A 19,098-nucleotide genomic window follows, 5' to 3' on the forward strand; every position below is an offset into this window, starting at 1 on the left:
TATCATTAACAATAAGCTGCTGCAATTTTTTCCCCAAATGGCTTCAAAGTAAACATGTATACACAGTGAGAAAGCCCAGGCGGAATACTGATAAATGGCCACAGCAGAGAATCTCAACCCGTGGGGGTCACGACAACTTCTGAAAGGTCTAAGAGGCAGAGCTGGAAATGTAAGCATTTTAAAACCTGCAAGCTCCTATGCTGATCCACGATCAGATTTCCCAGCCCCAATCCTAGAATTAAATTAAACAGGGTCTTGAGTCTGCAACTGCTTAGCACAAAACTGGTGAACACCCAACCAATCCAAGGAGCCAAACCACAGATGCTGAATTTAAAATTCACTGGCACATCCAATCAGATTTGTGCCATAGGAATTCATTAGTGTAAATTGCAGATTGAACTGCACACTTGATCTTAGCGTTAATGTAAACCTATTCTCGATATAGGGTTGTGACTGAGCCGGCATGGTAAAAAATGGGTTCCAGTGCAAAAAAGGTCGAGAACCACTGGGTTACAGGATACCGATGTAGTATGGAAAGCCAAATATGGACTACCAAAAGAAAATGACATCACTTTGATTAACGACCTGCACCTGCCACATAGGACACACCGCAGGGAATTTCTACGGTACAACTGTGATGATTCTTCCTTTATTTTCCTGCAGCCCTCTTTGCATCGTTCAAAAATTCACTAGACATATTTGGATACCTGCATTTGCTCTGAGCAACAAACATGGATGATAAATACTTTCAGGGTCAAAGTGCCACGTCTCTTGCTAAACTCACACCAAATACTTGACAACACAGTACTGCGTAGCTCTGATGCTATTGCAGAGGAAACCACGATGGTTTAAACAGGCTCCACATCATGGCAAATAGTACTTGTTTGTTTGTTGACCTTTACATCTTCATACTCTGGATCCCAACCACCGTCACCCTCTGCATAAACTTTCCGCTGTTTATATATGAGGGTCCACAGGCTATTAATAACCTGTGTTGTCTCACATTGTAAGAAAAACAGACAAAATATGATGACAGGCACTTATTATGACTAATCTGTATACATTTAATTGCTGTCAGTTATTGACTTTATCAGTGGCTCAACCCTATGAATTTAGAGTGTAAAAAGTCTTTAGCTTTTAATACGATAAACAGTAATAATGCACTGTTTGGAAATGACTACAGTATTTATATTTTGCATAACAAACACCACAGCGTAAATTTCTAGAAATGCAAGGTCGTTGCTGATTATTAAGAACAGAATTCAGATATGTTCTAAGTAGGGCACCTTACTGTTAACTCATTTTTTCATTGTGGACACCATGTTTGTCACTTAGTACGTTGTTTGCTCTATGTTTAGAGGTATGGAGTCCGCAGTGGGTGGATTGTGGTGTTCAGTAAAGGACGTTCCAAGTCAGAAAGTTCCACAAGGAGGGCGGTGGGACAAGGAGTGGTCTTTTCCGAAGCACTTTCATTATTATTTACCGGCTATTTCTGATCGTATACACAGTGACACCTTTTTAATTGGGGTTGCCAGTTGGGGGTGGGGGGGTGGGTGCAGTTATATTTAGAAGCGAGAGAGAATTGAAAATGCTAAGCCAATAATTTGTTAATCAGTCCAGGCAATAAGAACTCCCGACTGGGGTGAGGGCATTCGATATTACTTACCAACTTGGGGACGGGATCAGTGCCGGTAAATCAGTTGGGCAGATTTATTGGGGATATAATCAGTAATGAACAAAACATTAATGCATTATAATACCTGATCTAGTTATGCTACAGTTAATGCTACAATAAATCAGCAATTATGTCATAATCAATCATTTTCACTTATTAATTTTTTTACCCACAGGGCATTGGAGGGGCATAGATACCTTGGAAGATTCAGGGGGCCCAGCACTTGATAGGGGCCCCTAAATATGAGAAATAATACATACAATTGGGTGGGGGGGCAAAATTTCTAGGTCATTCAATTCAATAGAGTATATGAACTAATTTTATATATTCTAATGCGTTACACTAAAAGCTTTCAAATTTCACCAGTGTTACAGTGTCCAGCTTCTAATCAGGATTAGAATCAAGAGTAAACCCTTACAGCAATAAACAGCTCAGTGTCCAGCCTCGGACTAGTTACAGTTAAAACAGGAAACACAAAACTACTGGACAATACAGGATAGTTTTATAGAAGCTTAGCAGAATAGTTACACGTCTGTGGGCCCTTAATCCCGAGCTCCATAGGTACTACAACATATGTGTCTGTGTATCATGGAGAGTAAGATGGAGCAGGTGAAAGGAGAATTTCCCCATGGGGATCAATAAAATGTCATTGTCATTGTTATGGTAATTTTATTATTTTCTTCCATATAATTTAAAATGTAAAGTTGAACAAAAAGATATATAGTTCCTATAGCTATTAATTTTTACAGTTGCTCATAAGGAACATGAGAAGGAGAGCAGGAAAATGTTGAAGGGTAGAGTGTCCCTGATTTATGTAATGCAAAGACACTGAGAGAATCTTGTCACCCTGTGATTTCAGGCACGGAACAAGCAGAATAGAGAAATGGCTGCTCTCAAGATCATCAAGATGGAACCAGGTGTGTCTCGTTCTCTTGTGGGCCACCGTTGCACAGATCGTAGGCTAACTATGGAATAATCATTTGAATACAATTAGAATATTACAACATTCAAAAATATATGTAATCTCAGGGAATGGTTCAGAAATACTGCGAGTATGATATCAAGACAGTGTTCATCTGGATAGTACTTGGGGGTTATGTTCAGATAGATTTTTTCTGACATGTTAACAGTTAATTTCCACAGACTCAGTAAGGTACGCATCTGGGCACAAAGGTATACTGTACATAAGGTATAAATAAGGTATGCCTAGAGACAGATGTGTCTGTAAAAAACACATTGTCATTGTGGCTAACCTTTCTGCAGGCCTTTCTGGTTCAGATAAACTGAATATATAATAGAAATTTAATGTATGCTTATTATTTACTAATCTTCCAACCACTGATCTTGGTCAGGGGAGGCCTGGTGCCTATTCCAGGGAACATACACCACAGGACACATATACTCACAATATTATTTATTATATGAATCCGTTTAACACCATGACTTTGGATTGCAGAGAGACACCCAAATGACCAAAGGTGGACATTTCAGGTTCAGAAAGATTAAGATTTTGTTTCAACCAACCAGTTGAATACTCTGTGACTGTGACTCTGTTGGTTGAAACAAATATTTTGTCTGGACTTTCATGTTTAAAAAAGTTAATACTGTCTGCCAGTGGAAAGATGAGATGGTAGACTACTTCTGTGTAAACTGACTTGTTGGACCTTAAAAAACATTGCAGTTTTATATTCATTCTCCTAAAGGCAAGGGGAATCAATTTACAAATAAGCTTATGTAGTAACAAGCTGAATATCAGGGGTGTACTTTTTTCATTGCTTAATTCCTGTAACACATAACAATGTACTAACCACATTATACATAAAACTGAAAATACTCATACTGTAACGCACTGAGGCATATGGGTAATTCAGGCTTAATTCATAGCTTTTGTTAAGCTCAGTCAAACTACCTGAGATGTGTAGCTCATTCTTTTCTACCCTTACAGTTAGAGCTCATTTTCGGTGTCATCTGATGAGCCGATAATTATGTCTTTTTTTTTTTTTTAAACATTTTCCGATATATCACCCGCAATTCACCCCCATATCACCACAGAAGTGTCCCATACCCTTATAGATAAATCTATAAGATAAATCTTCACAATGTAATTTTCAACCATAAAGAGCAACTAAAGGCCATCACGTTTTACAATATTAAATTTCAGTGTAAATATCATTTTCAGTAAACATTTTATTAATTTTCAGAATTTACTCATTCACTCTCGCATCTGCATGTATTTTTTAAGTTTACATCAGGACACTTTGGTGAGGGGGGTTGAGTAAAAAAGTATGCATTAACTCTAGCTTGCCAACATCCCTACAAATTTTTCACTCTGAAAAATGAAGAATCTAACATCAAATACTGGTTGGTCAGGCCATTCAAGCTGATTGGTTAACTGGGAAGAGTCTAAAGCTGGGATTGGCCAAGAAGACACCGTGCATATCATTGCCTAATTGAATGTCTAGACAGGCGGCGATCTACATATCTGTGCCAAGAGATAAATGTGCAACGTAATGTGCTTTTTTGTTGCAGTCCGACATGGAAATTGTTTTACTAGCCAGCATTCAGTTTTTCATACTCACCTTAGACAGGGAGGGTGAGCTTAATTTCCAGCCCTGGCCCCATATTTAAAGAGTAAACAGAAAAAGGCAACAACAAAGTGTCATACACTGGGTATGCATGAAGGCCATAGAAGGATAAACATGTTTTGCTTGCAGAAGTGGCAACGCATTGTATAATGAACAGGCTGCATACGAGATTGGTGGATTTTTAAAATGGCGTAGGAGCAAAAGGGATTTCCCTGCCATTTATGGTATCAATGAAACCTGCTGCCTACAAAATACACTTTTGCCCCCACTTTACACCATTCATAACAGGTATGTGTTTTAGCTGTGGGGGAGGGTTAGCGGGGAACAAGTGTGAGTCACAGGATATGATGTGCCCGGGTAGGGGGGGGGGGGACACAGAGAAAGGGTTAGAATGACATGAAACCAGGTTTCGTGAGCACTTAGAATTACAAAACAGTGCAGGAGAGAACAAATACACCAAACGAAGTTAAAAACAAGACAACATGTGATGAAGTAGTTCTTCAAAATTACCCAAAGCATTGTAATACGTAATACTGCTGCAATGATATAGACGTGGTATAAATAGGACAAGCACTTTCACGCTGATGGGAATTTTATACACATCACATGAGAAGCAAATAAATGAGTAAACATCTTCCACATGAGTGATATAGCTAATGAATAACTTGACTGTGCTTTATTACAGCTCATTCATTCATTATTAATTAGGCTAGTTAGGTTGAAGAATCGATTTTTTTTATTATTATTATTCTAATGCCATGTTGCTGCACGTTCCCTACAGAGGATGACTTTTCGGTGATCCAGCAGGAGATTGTGATGGTGAAGAGCTGCATGCACCGCAACATCGTAGCTTACTTTGGTAGCTATATCCGGTAAGGCTCCGCTGATGAGGTGTAGTATACATGACCAGAGTAAAAAATCGTGCTAGTATCAAAGACTGTGTGCTGTCCATTGAAGTGCCTGCATTCACAAACACACTCTTTGCTACAACAGCACCAGAAATTGTAGCAATCATGTTATATGTCCTGTTGATTGCTGTTGCACCAAAGATGTAAGCAAATGTCTTGCAAATGGTAAATAAATAGACATGGATGAATCATTGAATAACTTTCACTTAATCTTTGTATGTTTACCCACTGGGTCATTATAAAAGTCGTTTACTGGGAAAACACTGGATTATATAGCTATTATAAATTCAATAATCTGTATAGCAAAAAATTAAAATAACGCACTATATATTTTATAATGCAGTAGATCTGTTTTAGTCCCAAGAATCACAATATCTTCCATCCAGACCTCCACAGGGTATGAGGCAGGGGTACATCCTGGATGGGATGCAAGTCACACACACACACACGCACACACACATTTGTAATTATATCTTTGTGGGGACTCTCCATTCATTTCTATGGGGAAAAATCTTATTATAACACGACGACCCTAACCCCTACCCAGCCCTAACCTTAACCATAAGTAGCCAAACAGAACACAAGACTTTTGGCATTTTTAGATTGATTTTCCAATCACAGATTTGAATAAAATTGAGGTTATCCTTGTAGGGATAACATTCTAGGATTGTACTAGAAAATGTCCCCACAAGGTAAAAAGTTACAGATTTTTATCACACTGTGGGGAAATCCCCCACAATGTAATAATTATAAAAGCACAGATGTACAGAGACACATTTAAAACAATTTAGGGATGCCAGTTCACCTACACGCATGTGGGAGGGACCCAGTAGAATCACACATGAACACAAGGAATACATGTAATCATGTAAACTGCGAACACACAGTCAGTTTAAGAATCAAACCCACAATCCTGGAGGCATGAAGCTCCAGGACTTCATTCCTGGTGGCCCACAGTAAGCCTTTGGGCTCCATATACACCACTGGAAAAATGGCTAAATTAGCTGCATTCATGCGATAATTGATTAGTTTTGACGTTTAATACTTAGAAAACACTGTTCATTACCTACAAGTTTGTATATAAAAAAGCATTGTCTTACATTATTGATGATAAGGCACTACGATTTCCAGTCAAAATGAGGGTGACGTATGTCTGAGTGACCCCATTTCCTTGCAGAAACTAAACCTCATTGTATGCTGGTTTCATAGAGCTCAGATAAAAGTATGCATTTTTTATGTTTTGCGGGCTATACACAGTTTCATGCACATAGAGAATTCTGTTTCGGATTTAGATGATGTTACAGGTGGATTGTTTAACAATGGATATAAATCCATCCATTTTATAACTGCCCGTCCTGTTTACGGTCACAGGGAGGCTGATGCCTATCCCAGAATGCACAGGGCACAAGGACATTGAACACTTCAGGGCAATTTTGAGATGGCCTTCTAGCCTAATTACATGTCTTTGGCCTGGTGAGGGGGGGGGGGGTAACCCAAAAACCCAAAGGGAACCCATGGAACACAGGGAGAACATGCAAACTCTACACACCAGATGGTGTGTTGATTCAAAACCCAAACTCTGGATGCGCCAGACCCACTGACTGGTACCAACTGACTGGTACCCACTGAGTGACTATGCTGCCCTCATTTTTACTCATGACTTGAGTTAATATCCCCATTAAATATCATGACATGTTATTTGATATAGCTACTTTGGTTACTTATCAGTTTCCAGACACTAATATCTTATTGTACTGTGTCTGGATCCAGGGCCAACAAGCTATGGATTTGTATGGAATATTGTGGTGGAGGTTCTCTCCAAGACATCTACCACAGTGAGTAACGGGGCTTCGTAGTTATACTTCAGATCAACAGGCTCTCTGTGTTAGATTGTCACACACTGCCCACTGCCCAGCGGCGTCTGCATGTCTCCTGCTCTGGGTTCAGGCTGGTTATAATGGGTAAAATGGTTACGGCTGGTTATAATGGGTAAAATGGTTAGCTTCCTCACATGTAAATTGTTCTGCTGCAGTCACAAATATCTTTGTAATCCGCATGCAGATGCACATGAATGTATTTATTTGGCAGACACATTTGTCCAAAGTCACATAACAAGTGAGGTGAACTGCATATTACAAATATATAGCAGTCAATGAGTCAGCTGGACAGCTAGGCTGAGCTTCCAGTGAATGTTTATTTCAAACATAGCAAGAACCAAATATGACAATTATTCGAATAAAAAACGACTAGGTGCAACACTAAGAGCAGTCAGGGGACATGAGAGACCAGCAGGGAAACACAGGATTCAGACTAGAAGATAAAGGCAATATACAGATATAAATAAATCACATAAACAGGATCTGTAAAATGTAATAATTTTAGCATCCAATGTTGCCTTTTCTTTGCAGTAACTGGACCTCTGTCAGAGCAGCAAATTGCCTATGTGTGCAGAGAGATGCTAACGGTAGGGAACATCCCAACAAGCAGAGGTGGACATTTCCAGTCCAGAAAGTAAAAATCCAGGCCAAGATTTTGTTTCAGCCAATCGGTTGAGTATAAAGAGTCACAGTGTCAGAGTACTCAGCTGGTTGGTTAGAACAAAATCTTGGTCTGGATCTTTACTTTCCGGACCGGAAATTTCCACCTCTGCCAACAAGGGGTACTTACGGATCCCACCCGGCTGTCAGGATTGACTGTTACAATCTGTCCCCTCCGATCATTTCAACAGGGTCTTGAATATCTGCACGGACAGAAGAAGATTCACAGAGACATTAAGGTAACGCCGCACGAGGCCTCAGATTTAAGGACTTCGGCATTGCTGCTGCACTGCACGCATGCTCTGCCTTCCTGCCCACACATTCATAATGCACCAGCAGGCTTTGGTACATCCTCACCACAGGATTGTACTAGAAAATGCAACCAGGTAGCAGAGCTGCAGCAGTGAGAGGAGACCTGCAAATTGGAGCATGTGTCTTTTTGCAGGGCACGCCCATTCTTTATCCAGATGAATAAACTGTAGCCTTTTCACATTCCGTATCATTGCCCATTGCACATAACCGCACGTTCTCTGCAAAATGCAACAGAGCATGAAGGAAAGCTGGTCGTTCTACGTGTTCTGCATTCACATGCAAACTCAGAGACGCACGCACGCACTCCCCACATACACTGAGGTTTGGACATAGGAGTACCGTGGAAGCGTAGTTTATCAGCTAAGAATCTGAGCACCTGGCTCCATGCATCTTGACTTCTTTATCTTCCAGGGTGCAAATATTCTTCTGAATGACCAAGGAGAAGTGAAGCTTGGTAAGTTGTGTCTACGAAGGTCCTGCTATATTAGGTGACTACCTGTTACTGGTTTGCAATCCTATTTATTAACCAGCGAGATGCACAACCTTCATACTAAATAGGGTCCAGATGGCCTTATTTTCTTTTTATTCTTTTTGACCTCATATCAGCCACAGCTATATTAGAGCTATCTTATTTCAGCACACCTAATTATAAAACTACATATCAGCATTTTGATCTATCGGCATTTCAAGAGCACTTGTCAGTGTTACATGCTTATCTTTGCAGTATGTTGCTAGTCCCTATTGTAGCATCAATGTCTGGAGTGTTTAAGACTTCAATGGACTTGGAGTGTTTAAGACTTACTGAACAGTGCTTTGATGAAGAAGTTTGAAATATAAGCACATGATATCTATCAAAGTTTAATTACCACATGAATTACACCACATAGTTATCTGTGTCACTGTAACTCAAGTGACTTTGAGAGTAATTGCTGTTTTTTTCCCCACCTCCATCCGTTCAGCGGACTTCGGGATTTCCGCGCAGATCACAGCCACGTTTGCTCGCCGCATGTCCTTCATCGGAACGCCGTACTGGTGAGCTTATGGAGCAGGAGCTCTCTACACTAATCCAGCCAATCAGTGGGCTCTGAGAAATGCTGCCACAAGTATGGGAATGAGAGCGGGCCCAAGGCAGAAAAAAATACATGGGGGGTCCGTCAAGACAGGTCCCTCTTGGGGGGGGATTGTCCACCTCAGTAGAATTCACCATTCGAGGACCCCCCCTCCCCCCATCCATTGATTTCACCAACAAGGGGCTAAAGCAAATTTTAAGGGGGTTCAAACTCACAATTTTACTACTGGGCTACATGCCTGATTGGTGATTAAAAAACATGTTGGGGGAGGTTAAACGATATTACTTTACGTGCCTGAATTTATTGAAGTTCAGAGATGCAGGTGCTGTTTGGGTCCCGTCCACAGGATGGCGCCAGAGGTTGCCGCCGTGGAGATCAAGGGCGGCTACAACGAGCTGTGCGACATTTGGTCTGTGGGCATCACTGCCATCGAGCTGGCGGAGCTGCAGCCTCCCATGTTTGACGTTCACCCGCTCAGGTATGACCCAGCCGCAGCCAGCCCACACTGTCGCAGCCCATTGGTTTACGCAGGAAGGCAAACTGACATGAATACTGACATGAATACCGTGACATGTGTGTACAGTACTGTGGAGAAGTCTAGGAAGATGATAATGATTTAAATAACCTTCATGCTGGGGTTAGACTATGATATTATATCTGTCACAGTATTTCAAATACAGTATTTGCAGTAAACATCCAATATACTCACTCACTAGCATACCATGTTTGGTTAATCAGTAGCTGACCAAATTATTTAACTAATTCAGCTGGTGATGAAATTTAACATATATAATGTCTGTGGTGCCCCTGAGGAGAGATTTGGGAACCAATGTGGTGATCTTCTAGTCATCCAACAAGATATCAGTAACTTTGGAGAACAGAAGAAATTCGTATTTTTTGTTGTGTTACTGTTCAGTTGCATGTATTCCAATGTTAAATTGTTTTTTTTCTAAGCAAATACACTTACACACTTACTACCCAGGTAGATGATATTTTCTTTGGCTGCTTTATTACACAGTGCTGTTTATGGACATACACTAACATTAAAGCACAAAGAAAGAAGACAATCGTGTTTATTTATATACAGACTGTTCCCTTTGCATACTTATTTTGACGCTCATCAGCAGCAGGCATCCCTGCTCCCCTGCATGTTTGATAGCGCAGCCTTGCAGAGAGATGCACGCTTGCATCACTGACAGTCTCATCCATCCCCAGGGTGCTGTTTCTCATGTCCAAGAGCGGCTACCAGCCTCCGAAATTAAAGGACAAAGCAAAGTGGTGAGAGACGGATATTTCACTCGACGGATATTTCACTCACTTTTCACCAAAGCGATTTACAGCCCTTGCAGTGTCACATTTATAATGTAGCTTTTAAAGCAGGATTTTGTTTTTACTTTACTTTTACTTTAGAGCTTTGATAGGAACCCAGTCGGTGTTCATATACATTTCCTATCTATAGCTTGACAACTAAACTTTCAATGCAATTCCTTCAACCCCCTCCCCCCAACCGTGCTATTTTTATAAGCAACACCCCCTCCCCATCTTCTGCCCTCTGACTCACAATGGAATTAGACCCATAAAAAATTGAACCTGGGAGAATGTATTACGGCGTTGTTTCCCAATCCGATTCTTGTGGACCCGCAGACGGTCCACATTTTTGCTCCCTCCCAGCTCCCAAAACTGTGGATTGTCAGGCAGGGAGCTGGGAGGGAGCAAAAATGTGGACCGTCTGTGGGTCCCCGAGGACTGGATTGGGAATCACTGTACCAGAGCTTCTAAATTTGTGTGCCTAATAGTCTGAAGCACAGGATTCTATACAGATTTTGCAGTTCCAAGCTAAACAGAATTATGTTAGCAGTTCTAAACAATGACAAACCAGGTCATTCCACTACAACCTAACTCTCCTTTTGTTCATGTTTACTATATCATTATGTTGCCAGAAATCGTAACCTGGGCCTCTGAAATCATTTTTGTTCACCATTACAGGGTGTGTGAGAGTACATTTATCACCCATCTGTCAGAGGTATAAATCTCCGTTACCTTCTCTCTTAGGTCAACTGCATTTCATAACTTCATCAAGATGATGCTCATCCGGAACCCGAAGAAGAGGCCCAGTGCCTCTAAGCTGTTGACGGTGAAAACGAGTCCATTCTTCCTGTTATTGCTATTCCCTATCATCTTCAAAAACCTAAAATGAAGTGCCTTGCTCTTGGTCTCCTTGTCTCTCCTTCACCTATCCCATAACCCTCCTCTTTCTGCCTCTATTCACAGAATAGCTTTCTTTCTCAGACCTGTTTAAACCAGTCCCTGACCCTGGACCTACTGGAGAAGCATCGGCATCCAGAAAGGCTTAAGGATTGCCTGCAGGCTGAGGAAGAGGACATGGAGGTACATCGAACTACACCAGTGGTTCCCAAGCCGGTCCTCGGGGACCCACAGTTGGTCCATGTTTTTGCTCCCTCTGAGCTCCTTACCTGGAGGGAGCAAAAATGTGGACTGTCTTTGGGTCTCCGAGGACCGGATTGGGAAACACTGAACTACACAGTCCGATCCCTTAACACATTTATGTGTAGTGCGGGTGACCACGGGTGTGTAGGGTTTCTTTGGGCACTCCAGTTTCTTCCTGTAGTAAATTGTTGATCCAAAATTCTCCTAAATAGCCCAATTTCATAAGTTTCCCGGACAGCCACCATGCTATCCAGGACTTTTGTTTCCGGATATGTGGTTAAAGAGAGATTAATGGACTGAATAATGTTACTTTCAGAACAATTTAGTTAAAAGACGTCCATGTGCACTTTCAGAAAAAGGGTTAGCGTACAGTTTTGTTCCCCAAGGTACAAACATCAGTAATGTACCCTCAATGGTACAAACAACATTAATGTACCCTCAATGGTACAAAAATGTTACTGAGTCTATTCTGCACCTTAAACGTTGCGTTTAACACAACTACACGGTACAATCGCCAGACCCTTGAGGGTACACCCCAGTGACGAGTAATTGTACTCGCAAAGGTACAAATTGATACTTTTTCTGACAGTGTAGGAAGACTTAGCGCTTTACCTCTGCTATATGTAGGTCATCATACCAGGATCCCTGAGAAGAATCCGCTCCACAAATCGACACAGCAAAGCTGAACGCACCAATTCTGACAGCAGCTGTGAGTGTCTGGGGTCTCCTGCTTTTAGGGCAGCAGCTTGCAGTCAGACATTCCGTCTGCAACCATTTTTAAAACATTTCCTATTAAATGTAATGTTTCTCTTTCTTTTTTATTTTTTAAAACTGTGGCATTACCATCTGTTTGTGAACCAGCCAACATTTCCTGCTGTCTGTGTTTTCAGGGCAACAGCAGCCAGACAGAAAGTGTTTGGATGGAACGGTGAGTTTGTCTATGTTCTGAGGAAGTTCCTTTCTGTTTGTCTCTGGGTTGCTGCGGGCTGCCTGCACGTCGTGTGGACTTCTTTGTCGTGCGTAGCCATTACTTGTTTTCTGCATGCACCGTAGGTACAGCACAAGCGAGATGCCATGTCAACAAGTTCTGCAGGCAGAGATGAGGTGACGCACAGGAGAGAAAACAGGTCTGCAAAAGCCACAACTTTAAAATAGAAATGGCTATTCCATAAACAGCTAATTCTGAAAAGGCCAACACTCGGTGTATCTATAAACCTTCCCTAACCACATATTCACTGCAGGGTTACAGTCAACACGAAGCCTACTCCAAGGAAACACAGGCCACACGGCAGGTGAGACACCCTCAACAGGATACCAGTCGATTTGCGCGCACACACATGGATACACGCGGTGGCCAGTTTGAAGACACCATTCTATCTATACATCTTCAATGCAATGTGGTGGCTTGGTGTCTCACAGACCAAAGACATGCGATTTAGCTCCAGTGCTGTCTTTGCATGGCCATTTGTTGTATGTGTGTGCATTTGTGCCCTTTGATGTACTGGCATCCTATCCAGGGTGTCCCCTGCTTCAGAGGGATAAGCTTATGCTTACATTAATACATTTTCTTTTATAAATCACAAATGGTAATGATTTACATTAACTGCACCTTCATAATGCATTCATAGAACATTCATAAGCAGCATATGAGTATACTTTAAACATCCTAACATACCAGAACAGCTTTAATATACATTAATAACAAACATTATATGATTATATCTTCCCACAATTACTGTCTATAAAGGACTTTCCATTATTTTCTGGTGGAAAGCTGGTAGCTTTATACAATTAGTAGACTTTAGTACTAAGATGCCTTTGAATTGCTGTACCACAGCTTTTCTATTCATTCCAGAGATTTACGTTCAGTTAGCAGATGCTTTGGTCGAAAGTGACATAACAGGGACAAAGGAAAGCAACCCTGCCACAGTTAAAGGGTAAAAGGGCCCAGTGGTGATATAATTACACTGTCATATACTGAGTTTGGAACCCACAACCTTCTGGGCAGTGCCAGTCTTATCCCACAATGCTACACTCCAAGCTCCCTATATTGTGTTGGCTATATTAGGGCTCTTTCTTGACATCTGCAGTTAATATTCACAAATGTCAAGTCTGCTGAGGATTCATTGACTGTACACATTAGCTGGCTCCAGCTGTAACATATTATCTAGAAAGGATAAGCAGATACACAAAATGTAGGTAGTGCAGCATTTACACCATTTCGGATCATTGAGTACTGTTGCTGATTCCTGTGTGTTTTATACCCTTCACAGGGAGGAGAGTATGGATTCAGATGATGATTACGACGATGTGGATATGTACGAGTTCTACCCAGTCTTTTATTCTGCATTTAACTCTCTCTCTGTCTCTTACCCTTATTGTATGATTAATTGTCTACATCTTTTCCTGTTTCCTCAGCCCTAGTAACTATAGCAATAGGTAAGATCCTTTATAAAAACTATTATACTAAGTAAGAGAATCACGGGTTAAGTCAGCAATGTCACTTTGAATGTGTGAAATCAAGTAAAAGTATCACCTTGGCTGTGTGAAACATGAATGTGAGATTGACTGGTGCCTCAGTGCCATAAAATGCCATCAGAGCTTCCGGCTGCTTGGGCTCCTAACTCTCGCTCTCTCTGCCTCTGCAGCGAAACCTTGCCAGCAGATGAGGTCCCGCCTCCACTTCCTCCCAAAGTAAGGGACTCGACTCGAAGAGCACAGAATAATCAATGCATGTATGGGAAACCTGGATGCATTGACAGGAGGAATAGTGAGGAATAGTGCACTAGCTTACTATGGTTACCAGCCTAATGTTTTATAGACGCAATTATATAATTATAATTATAGTACTTATGCCAGTTTAGAGTATTACTAATGAAGTATAATCAAGTACAGATGCTCCCCAGGTTACAATGGTCTGTCTTACGATATTTCGACTTTACGAAGGGTATTCCAATTCCATGTTTTTCACTTTCAGTACAATATTCAATTGATTACATGAGATATTCAACATTTTATTATAAAATAGCCTTTGTGTTAATGATTTTGTCCAATTGTAGGCTAATGTAAGTGTTCTAAGCATGTTTAAGGTGGGTTAGGCTGGGCCAGGGGTGGCCAATCTTATCCGCAAAGGGCCGATGTGTATGCAGATTTTCGCTACAACTCCCTAATTAGGTCACTAATTAGAGGACTGATTGGCTGAGGAGTCCTCACACCTGGGTTTCAACAGCTGACCTACAGGTTATCCCAAAAACCTGCGTACACACCGGCCCTTTGCGGATAAGATTGGCCACCCCTGGGCTAGGCTGTGATGTTTGTTAGGTTAGGTGCATTATCACCTTACGATAGGTTTATCGGAACGTAACTCCTTCATAATGCGGGGAGCGTCTGTATTACAGACTAAATATAAGGACAGGATTTGTAATGTCTTAGGAATTTTGTTCTTAATGAAACGACTGCTGAGAGGCAGTAGTGACACGCGTACGTCATGTGTCCTGGTCAGCCGAAGCTGCGGACGAGCTCGGAGGAGAGCGTCAGCGGGGATGACAGTCGCGGGCGGGGAGCGCCGTGCTCCCTGTACGCCCCCTCCCCCCTAGTGCGCTGCTCAAGCAGCACCCCCACCCGCCCCGTCCCTCGACCGCGGTCTGTCCGCAACGTCAACTCCGGTCAGTATCCCTGCGTTCCTGTTGTGATACCCCGGTGTGGTCGTGCTCAGTACCCCACAGACGTGCATAGTGCTGGGGGATCTTTCACTTTCATTGTGTATTACAACACTGACCAATTCATTAGAATGAGATGTTTTGCCAAAAATCGTGTTTTATTCCTTTGTATTTGCGCATCAGGGAGGCAGAGTTCACGCTATGTCCTGTGAGTACACAAACAGCTCAATCAGTAGGGAAGAAAGTGATTCGTGTTTGTTAATATAATCTAAGTGATGTGATTTAAAAAATGTATTGACTATGAACATAGGTTTGGCATATATACTCAGTGACAAAAACAGTTAAGCACCCAGAAGTAATGGTCCGATTTGGATGTAATTTGGTACACGTGTAGACCAGCGATGGGTATTCGATTCGATTTGCAAGGAGCTGGCATGTCTAGTCAGCAGACACAGAGGATGCCTCGTAGATGCATTACAGAGCATTACCAGCATTACCATCCGGAGATTGATAGGGGCTGAATTGTGGGTTTGCATGAGGCTGTGTGGCAATTTCGTGCAATTGCCTGGCATGTGTGACATGCAGATGTCACAGTCACCCAATGTTGGAACCAATGGGCACATGAGGGCACCCACATACATCGTGAATGTTCTGGTCACGCAAGACCACACCAAGGCAGGATCGTCATATTATGCACCAAGGATCGCAGAACCCCATGACATCTGCCACTACCATTTGGACACAGGTATTGGACTCTCCACAACACCCTGTATCATCTCAGTCCGTGTCTCGACGACTGGCATCAGATGGACTATGGGTTCGCCGTCCCATGCATAGTCTGCCGCTAACACAAGCACAGAGACGGCTGTGTTTGGAGTGATGTCATAACCGGGAGGCATAGACTGATGACGATGGAATCGTACCACGTTCAGCAATGAATCTTGGTTCTGCATTACCACGGATGACTGTCGCATGCACGTATGGCAGCTCCGAGAGGAGAGGACCAATCCTGCCAATGTTGTTGAGACACACCTGTGTTACTCCTGGCATCATGGTGTGGGGAGCCATAGGGTATGACATCATGGTGTGGGGAGTCATAGGGTATGACATCATGGTGTGGGGAGCCATAGGGTATGACATCATGGTGTGGGGAGCCATAGGGTATGACATCATAGTGTGGGGAGCCATAGGGTATGACTTCAGGTCATCTCTGGTAGTGATTTGGGGGACCCTGATGGCACAGCATTACATCAGTGACATCCTGCGTCTGCATGTCTTACCCCTCCTGAGACAGCACCCTGGTACAGTCTTTCAACAAGACAATGCCCATCCACATGGCATGTGTGTCAGTGGATGGCCTGCGTCATGTTGAGGTCCTCCCGTGCCCAGCCAGGTCCCCCGATCTTTCCCCAATCTAACTTGTGTGGGATCAGCTTGGACGTCAACTCAGACCGAATGCCAATCTGCAGGATCTCGAGGGCCAGTTACAACAGCTGTGGGCCGACTTGCCGAAGGAGAGGATACAACTGCTGTATGACTCCCTTCTTCACCATTTCGCCACATGTATGCAAGCCCGGGGGGGGGGGGTGCCACACCCTACTGACATGGGACCAGCAGTGTGCCCATACTGCCAACTCTGCTGTCCGTTTGATCTGATATTATAATCATTGTGATACAGTCACATGACCTTTCACCACTCTGTCTGGGTGCTTAACTTTTTTTTGTCACTGAGTGTACTATTAATGGATATTGATTCCAGAGTCTTTATTGGCCACATGCAATTGGTGCATTGGAATGTTTAATCAGTTAAAGAGAGACTAAGGACATTGCAAAACAATACAAAACAGTGTAAAACAATGCAGGACAGTGTAAAACAATACAAAACAATGTAAAACAATACAGGACAGTGCAAGACAATATAGACAGTGTAAACCAATATGAGACAGTGTAAAACAATACGATACTGTAAAACAATACAGGACAGTGTAAAGCAATGCAAGACAGTGTAAAACAATATGAGATGGCAGAGGACAATACAAATGGCACACGAAGCAATAAACAGTGCAAAACTGGATGATATGTGGTTAGACACTGATGAAGTGCAGTGACAGATCTAGAAAGTGCAGGTGCCATGGGTATGGCTGTTATGGGACATGCGGATGCGGAAAAATGAATAGCTTGGGGAAAGAAGCTGTTTGAGTCTGGAAGAATAGAATAGAATAGAATAGAATAGAATAGAATGACCTTTATAGACACACATATAATGAATACACTGCTACTTCTGATCAGTGCAAACTCAAACAACCATAGCAACAACATACAATAAATATAAATTTTAAGATTGTGAGTATGTAAGGTATTAATCTAATCTATGAATCTATAAATCTAATCTAATTATTGCAGTGTATTATAAATATTTACACTGCTTATATAACAGGATGCAGATTTTACATTTATTTACAATACACTCACGTATGATGCACCTCTTGCTTGTATGAAATCTTGGGCAAAGGCATTTCTATAGTCACTAAGAATTGGAGAGGGGTCACTTGGTGTGACCAGTCCAGCAGCAGTGCTGTCTATATCAGCTTCATAAAAGACAATTATATACAACAAAACTACACTGAAAAAAATCTGGAGTAGGATTTACTTGAAAAAAGCTTAGAAACAATTTTCACTCAGAAAAGACAAGTGAAATTACAAAAATTTGCAAATTAAAACCACAACATAACTTAAGAATTAATTAATTAATTAATTAATTAATTAATTACTGGAAATTTCCAAGTAAACAACTTTTAGAAACTTTAATTCTTAAGTTATGTTGTGGTTTTTACTTTGCACATTTTTGTAATTTTACTTGTCTTTTCTGAGTGAAAATTATTTCCAAGCTTTTTTCAAGTAAATCCTACTCCAATTTTTTTTCAGTGTAGAGTCACTTAAGTCCTGTTCATACAGCTCTTGAAAAAATTAAGACAACTGCAAAATGATCAGTTTCTCTGGTTTTACTATTTATAGGTGCAGTCGTGTGAAAAATAAAGTTTCTCAATTCTAAGGTTTTATGTATCAGGACACCACAGAAAATAATCTGGTCCTTAGCAGGTCTTAATATTATAATTCATAGATTATTTATTCACACAGGTGAACACACAAGCAATTGGGTTGTATTGCCATTTGTCACGACGCGCCGCTCCGCTCGCGTCCGGCAAAGTTAATTTCAAAGTTGACTGTACATTAAAGTTCTCCGTAGATTACATGTAAAATACAAGACAATTGTTTTCGACACAGATGCTATTTGCTAATAACTTATGTTTGTGCAAATCCGTTGTTTAGCAAACTCAACTCTATCAATGCGTTAACTTACAGTCTATGGTTAAATCTTTAACCACCAGTGGCCTGTACTACGAAGCGGGGTTACTGGCTTATCGGGGTAACTTGTCGGATTTAAGGTACCACAGTTTAAATGGACTTCATATTCGCTCACTTACATTTTGCCCAGACTACCTTAAATCCAACAAGTTACCCCGATAAGCCAGTAACCCCGCTTCGTAGTACAGGCCACAGGACAGCTTAATAGCTCTATACTTTACTGCAACCGTAACTAAATTGACCAATAAACAAATATTTCATAACTTACCGTGTATAAACCTTCTTCGAGAAAACATCCTTTGGTTTTCTTTGCTTCTGCGCGCCACTTCTGACCCAAGGGAGCATGCGCATAGATTGCCTGGCTTCGTGGAGTAAGCTTTACTTGAGTTTGCCATTTTTGCATTAGTTCATTAAATGACAAAATACAACGTAAATAATGCTTGGGAATTTCCATTTGAGTTTACTCTATTTGAATACTATGTATTCAAGTGCAATAAATTACATCAAAACCTCAAATAGTTTATTGAATTAAACGTAA

General features: G+C 41.5%; 1 protein-coding gene and 1 long non-coding RNA gene across 2 annotated transcripts in view; one reads left to right on the forward strand and one right to left on the reverse strand.

Moving 5' to 3' along the window:
• The window catches only part of LOC111844053 (mitogen-activated protein kinase kinase kinase kinase 5), a 34,835-nt gene that overhangs the window by 8,457 nt on the left and 7,280 nt on the right, over positions 1-19,098 (forward strand). The window contains exons 2-20 of the mRNA XM_023812148.2: positions 2,535-2,592; positions 5,042-5,132; positions 6,939-7,003; positions 7,577-7,632; positions 7,897-7,944; positions 8,429-8,471; positions 8,977-9,049; positions 9,434-9,565; positions 10,303-10,365; positions 11,140-11,221; positions 11,359-11,475; positions 12,163-12,244; positions 12,426-12,463; positions 12,589-12,662; positions 12,777-12,827; positions 13,809-13,853; positions 13,954-13,974; positions 14,184-14,229; positions 15,038-15,200. Coding sequence (XP_023667916.1) covers positions 2,535-2,592; positions 5,042-5,132; positions 6,939-7,003; positions 7,577-7,632; positions 7,897-7,944; positions 8,429-8,471; positions 8,977-9,049; positions 9,434-9,565; positions 10,303-10,365; positions 11,140-11,221; positions 11,359-11,475; positions 12,163-12,244; positions 12,426-12,463; positions 12,589-12,662; positions 12,777-12,827; positions 13,809-13,853; positions 13,954-13,974; positions 14,184-14,229; positions 15,038-15,200 — 1,348 coding nt within the window. The remainder of the gene's footprint in view (positions 1-2,534; positions 2,593-5,041; positions 5,133-6,938; positions 7,004-7,576; positions 7,633-7,896; positions 7,945-8,428; positions 8,472-8,976; positions 9,050-9,433; positions 9,566-10,302; positions 10,366-11,139; positions 11,222-11,358; positions 11,476-12,162; positions 12,245-12,425; positions 12,464-12,588; positions 12,663-12,776; positions 12,828-13,808; positions 13,854-13,953; positions 13,975-14,183; positions 14,230-15,037; positions 15,201-19,098) is intronic.
• Positions 10,080-18,880, reverse strand: LOC111844056 (uncharacterized). The gene is made up of 3 exons (XR_011983354.1): positions 18,829-18,880; positions 12,148-12,622; positions 10,080-10,337 (listed from the first exon to the last, which is right to left on the reverse strand). It is a non-coding gene; the product is annotated as an uncharacterized lncRNA (long non-coding RNA).

This window comes from Paramormyrops kingsleyae, chromosome 17 (genome assembly GCF_048594095.1).
Source record: "Paramormyrops kingsleyae isolate MSU_618 chromosome 17, PKINGS_0.4, whole genome shotgun sequence".
Classification (NCBI taxonomy): Eukaryota; Metazoa; Chordata; class Actinopteri; order Osteoglossiformes; family Mormyridae; genus Paramormyrops; species Paramormyrops kingsleyae.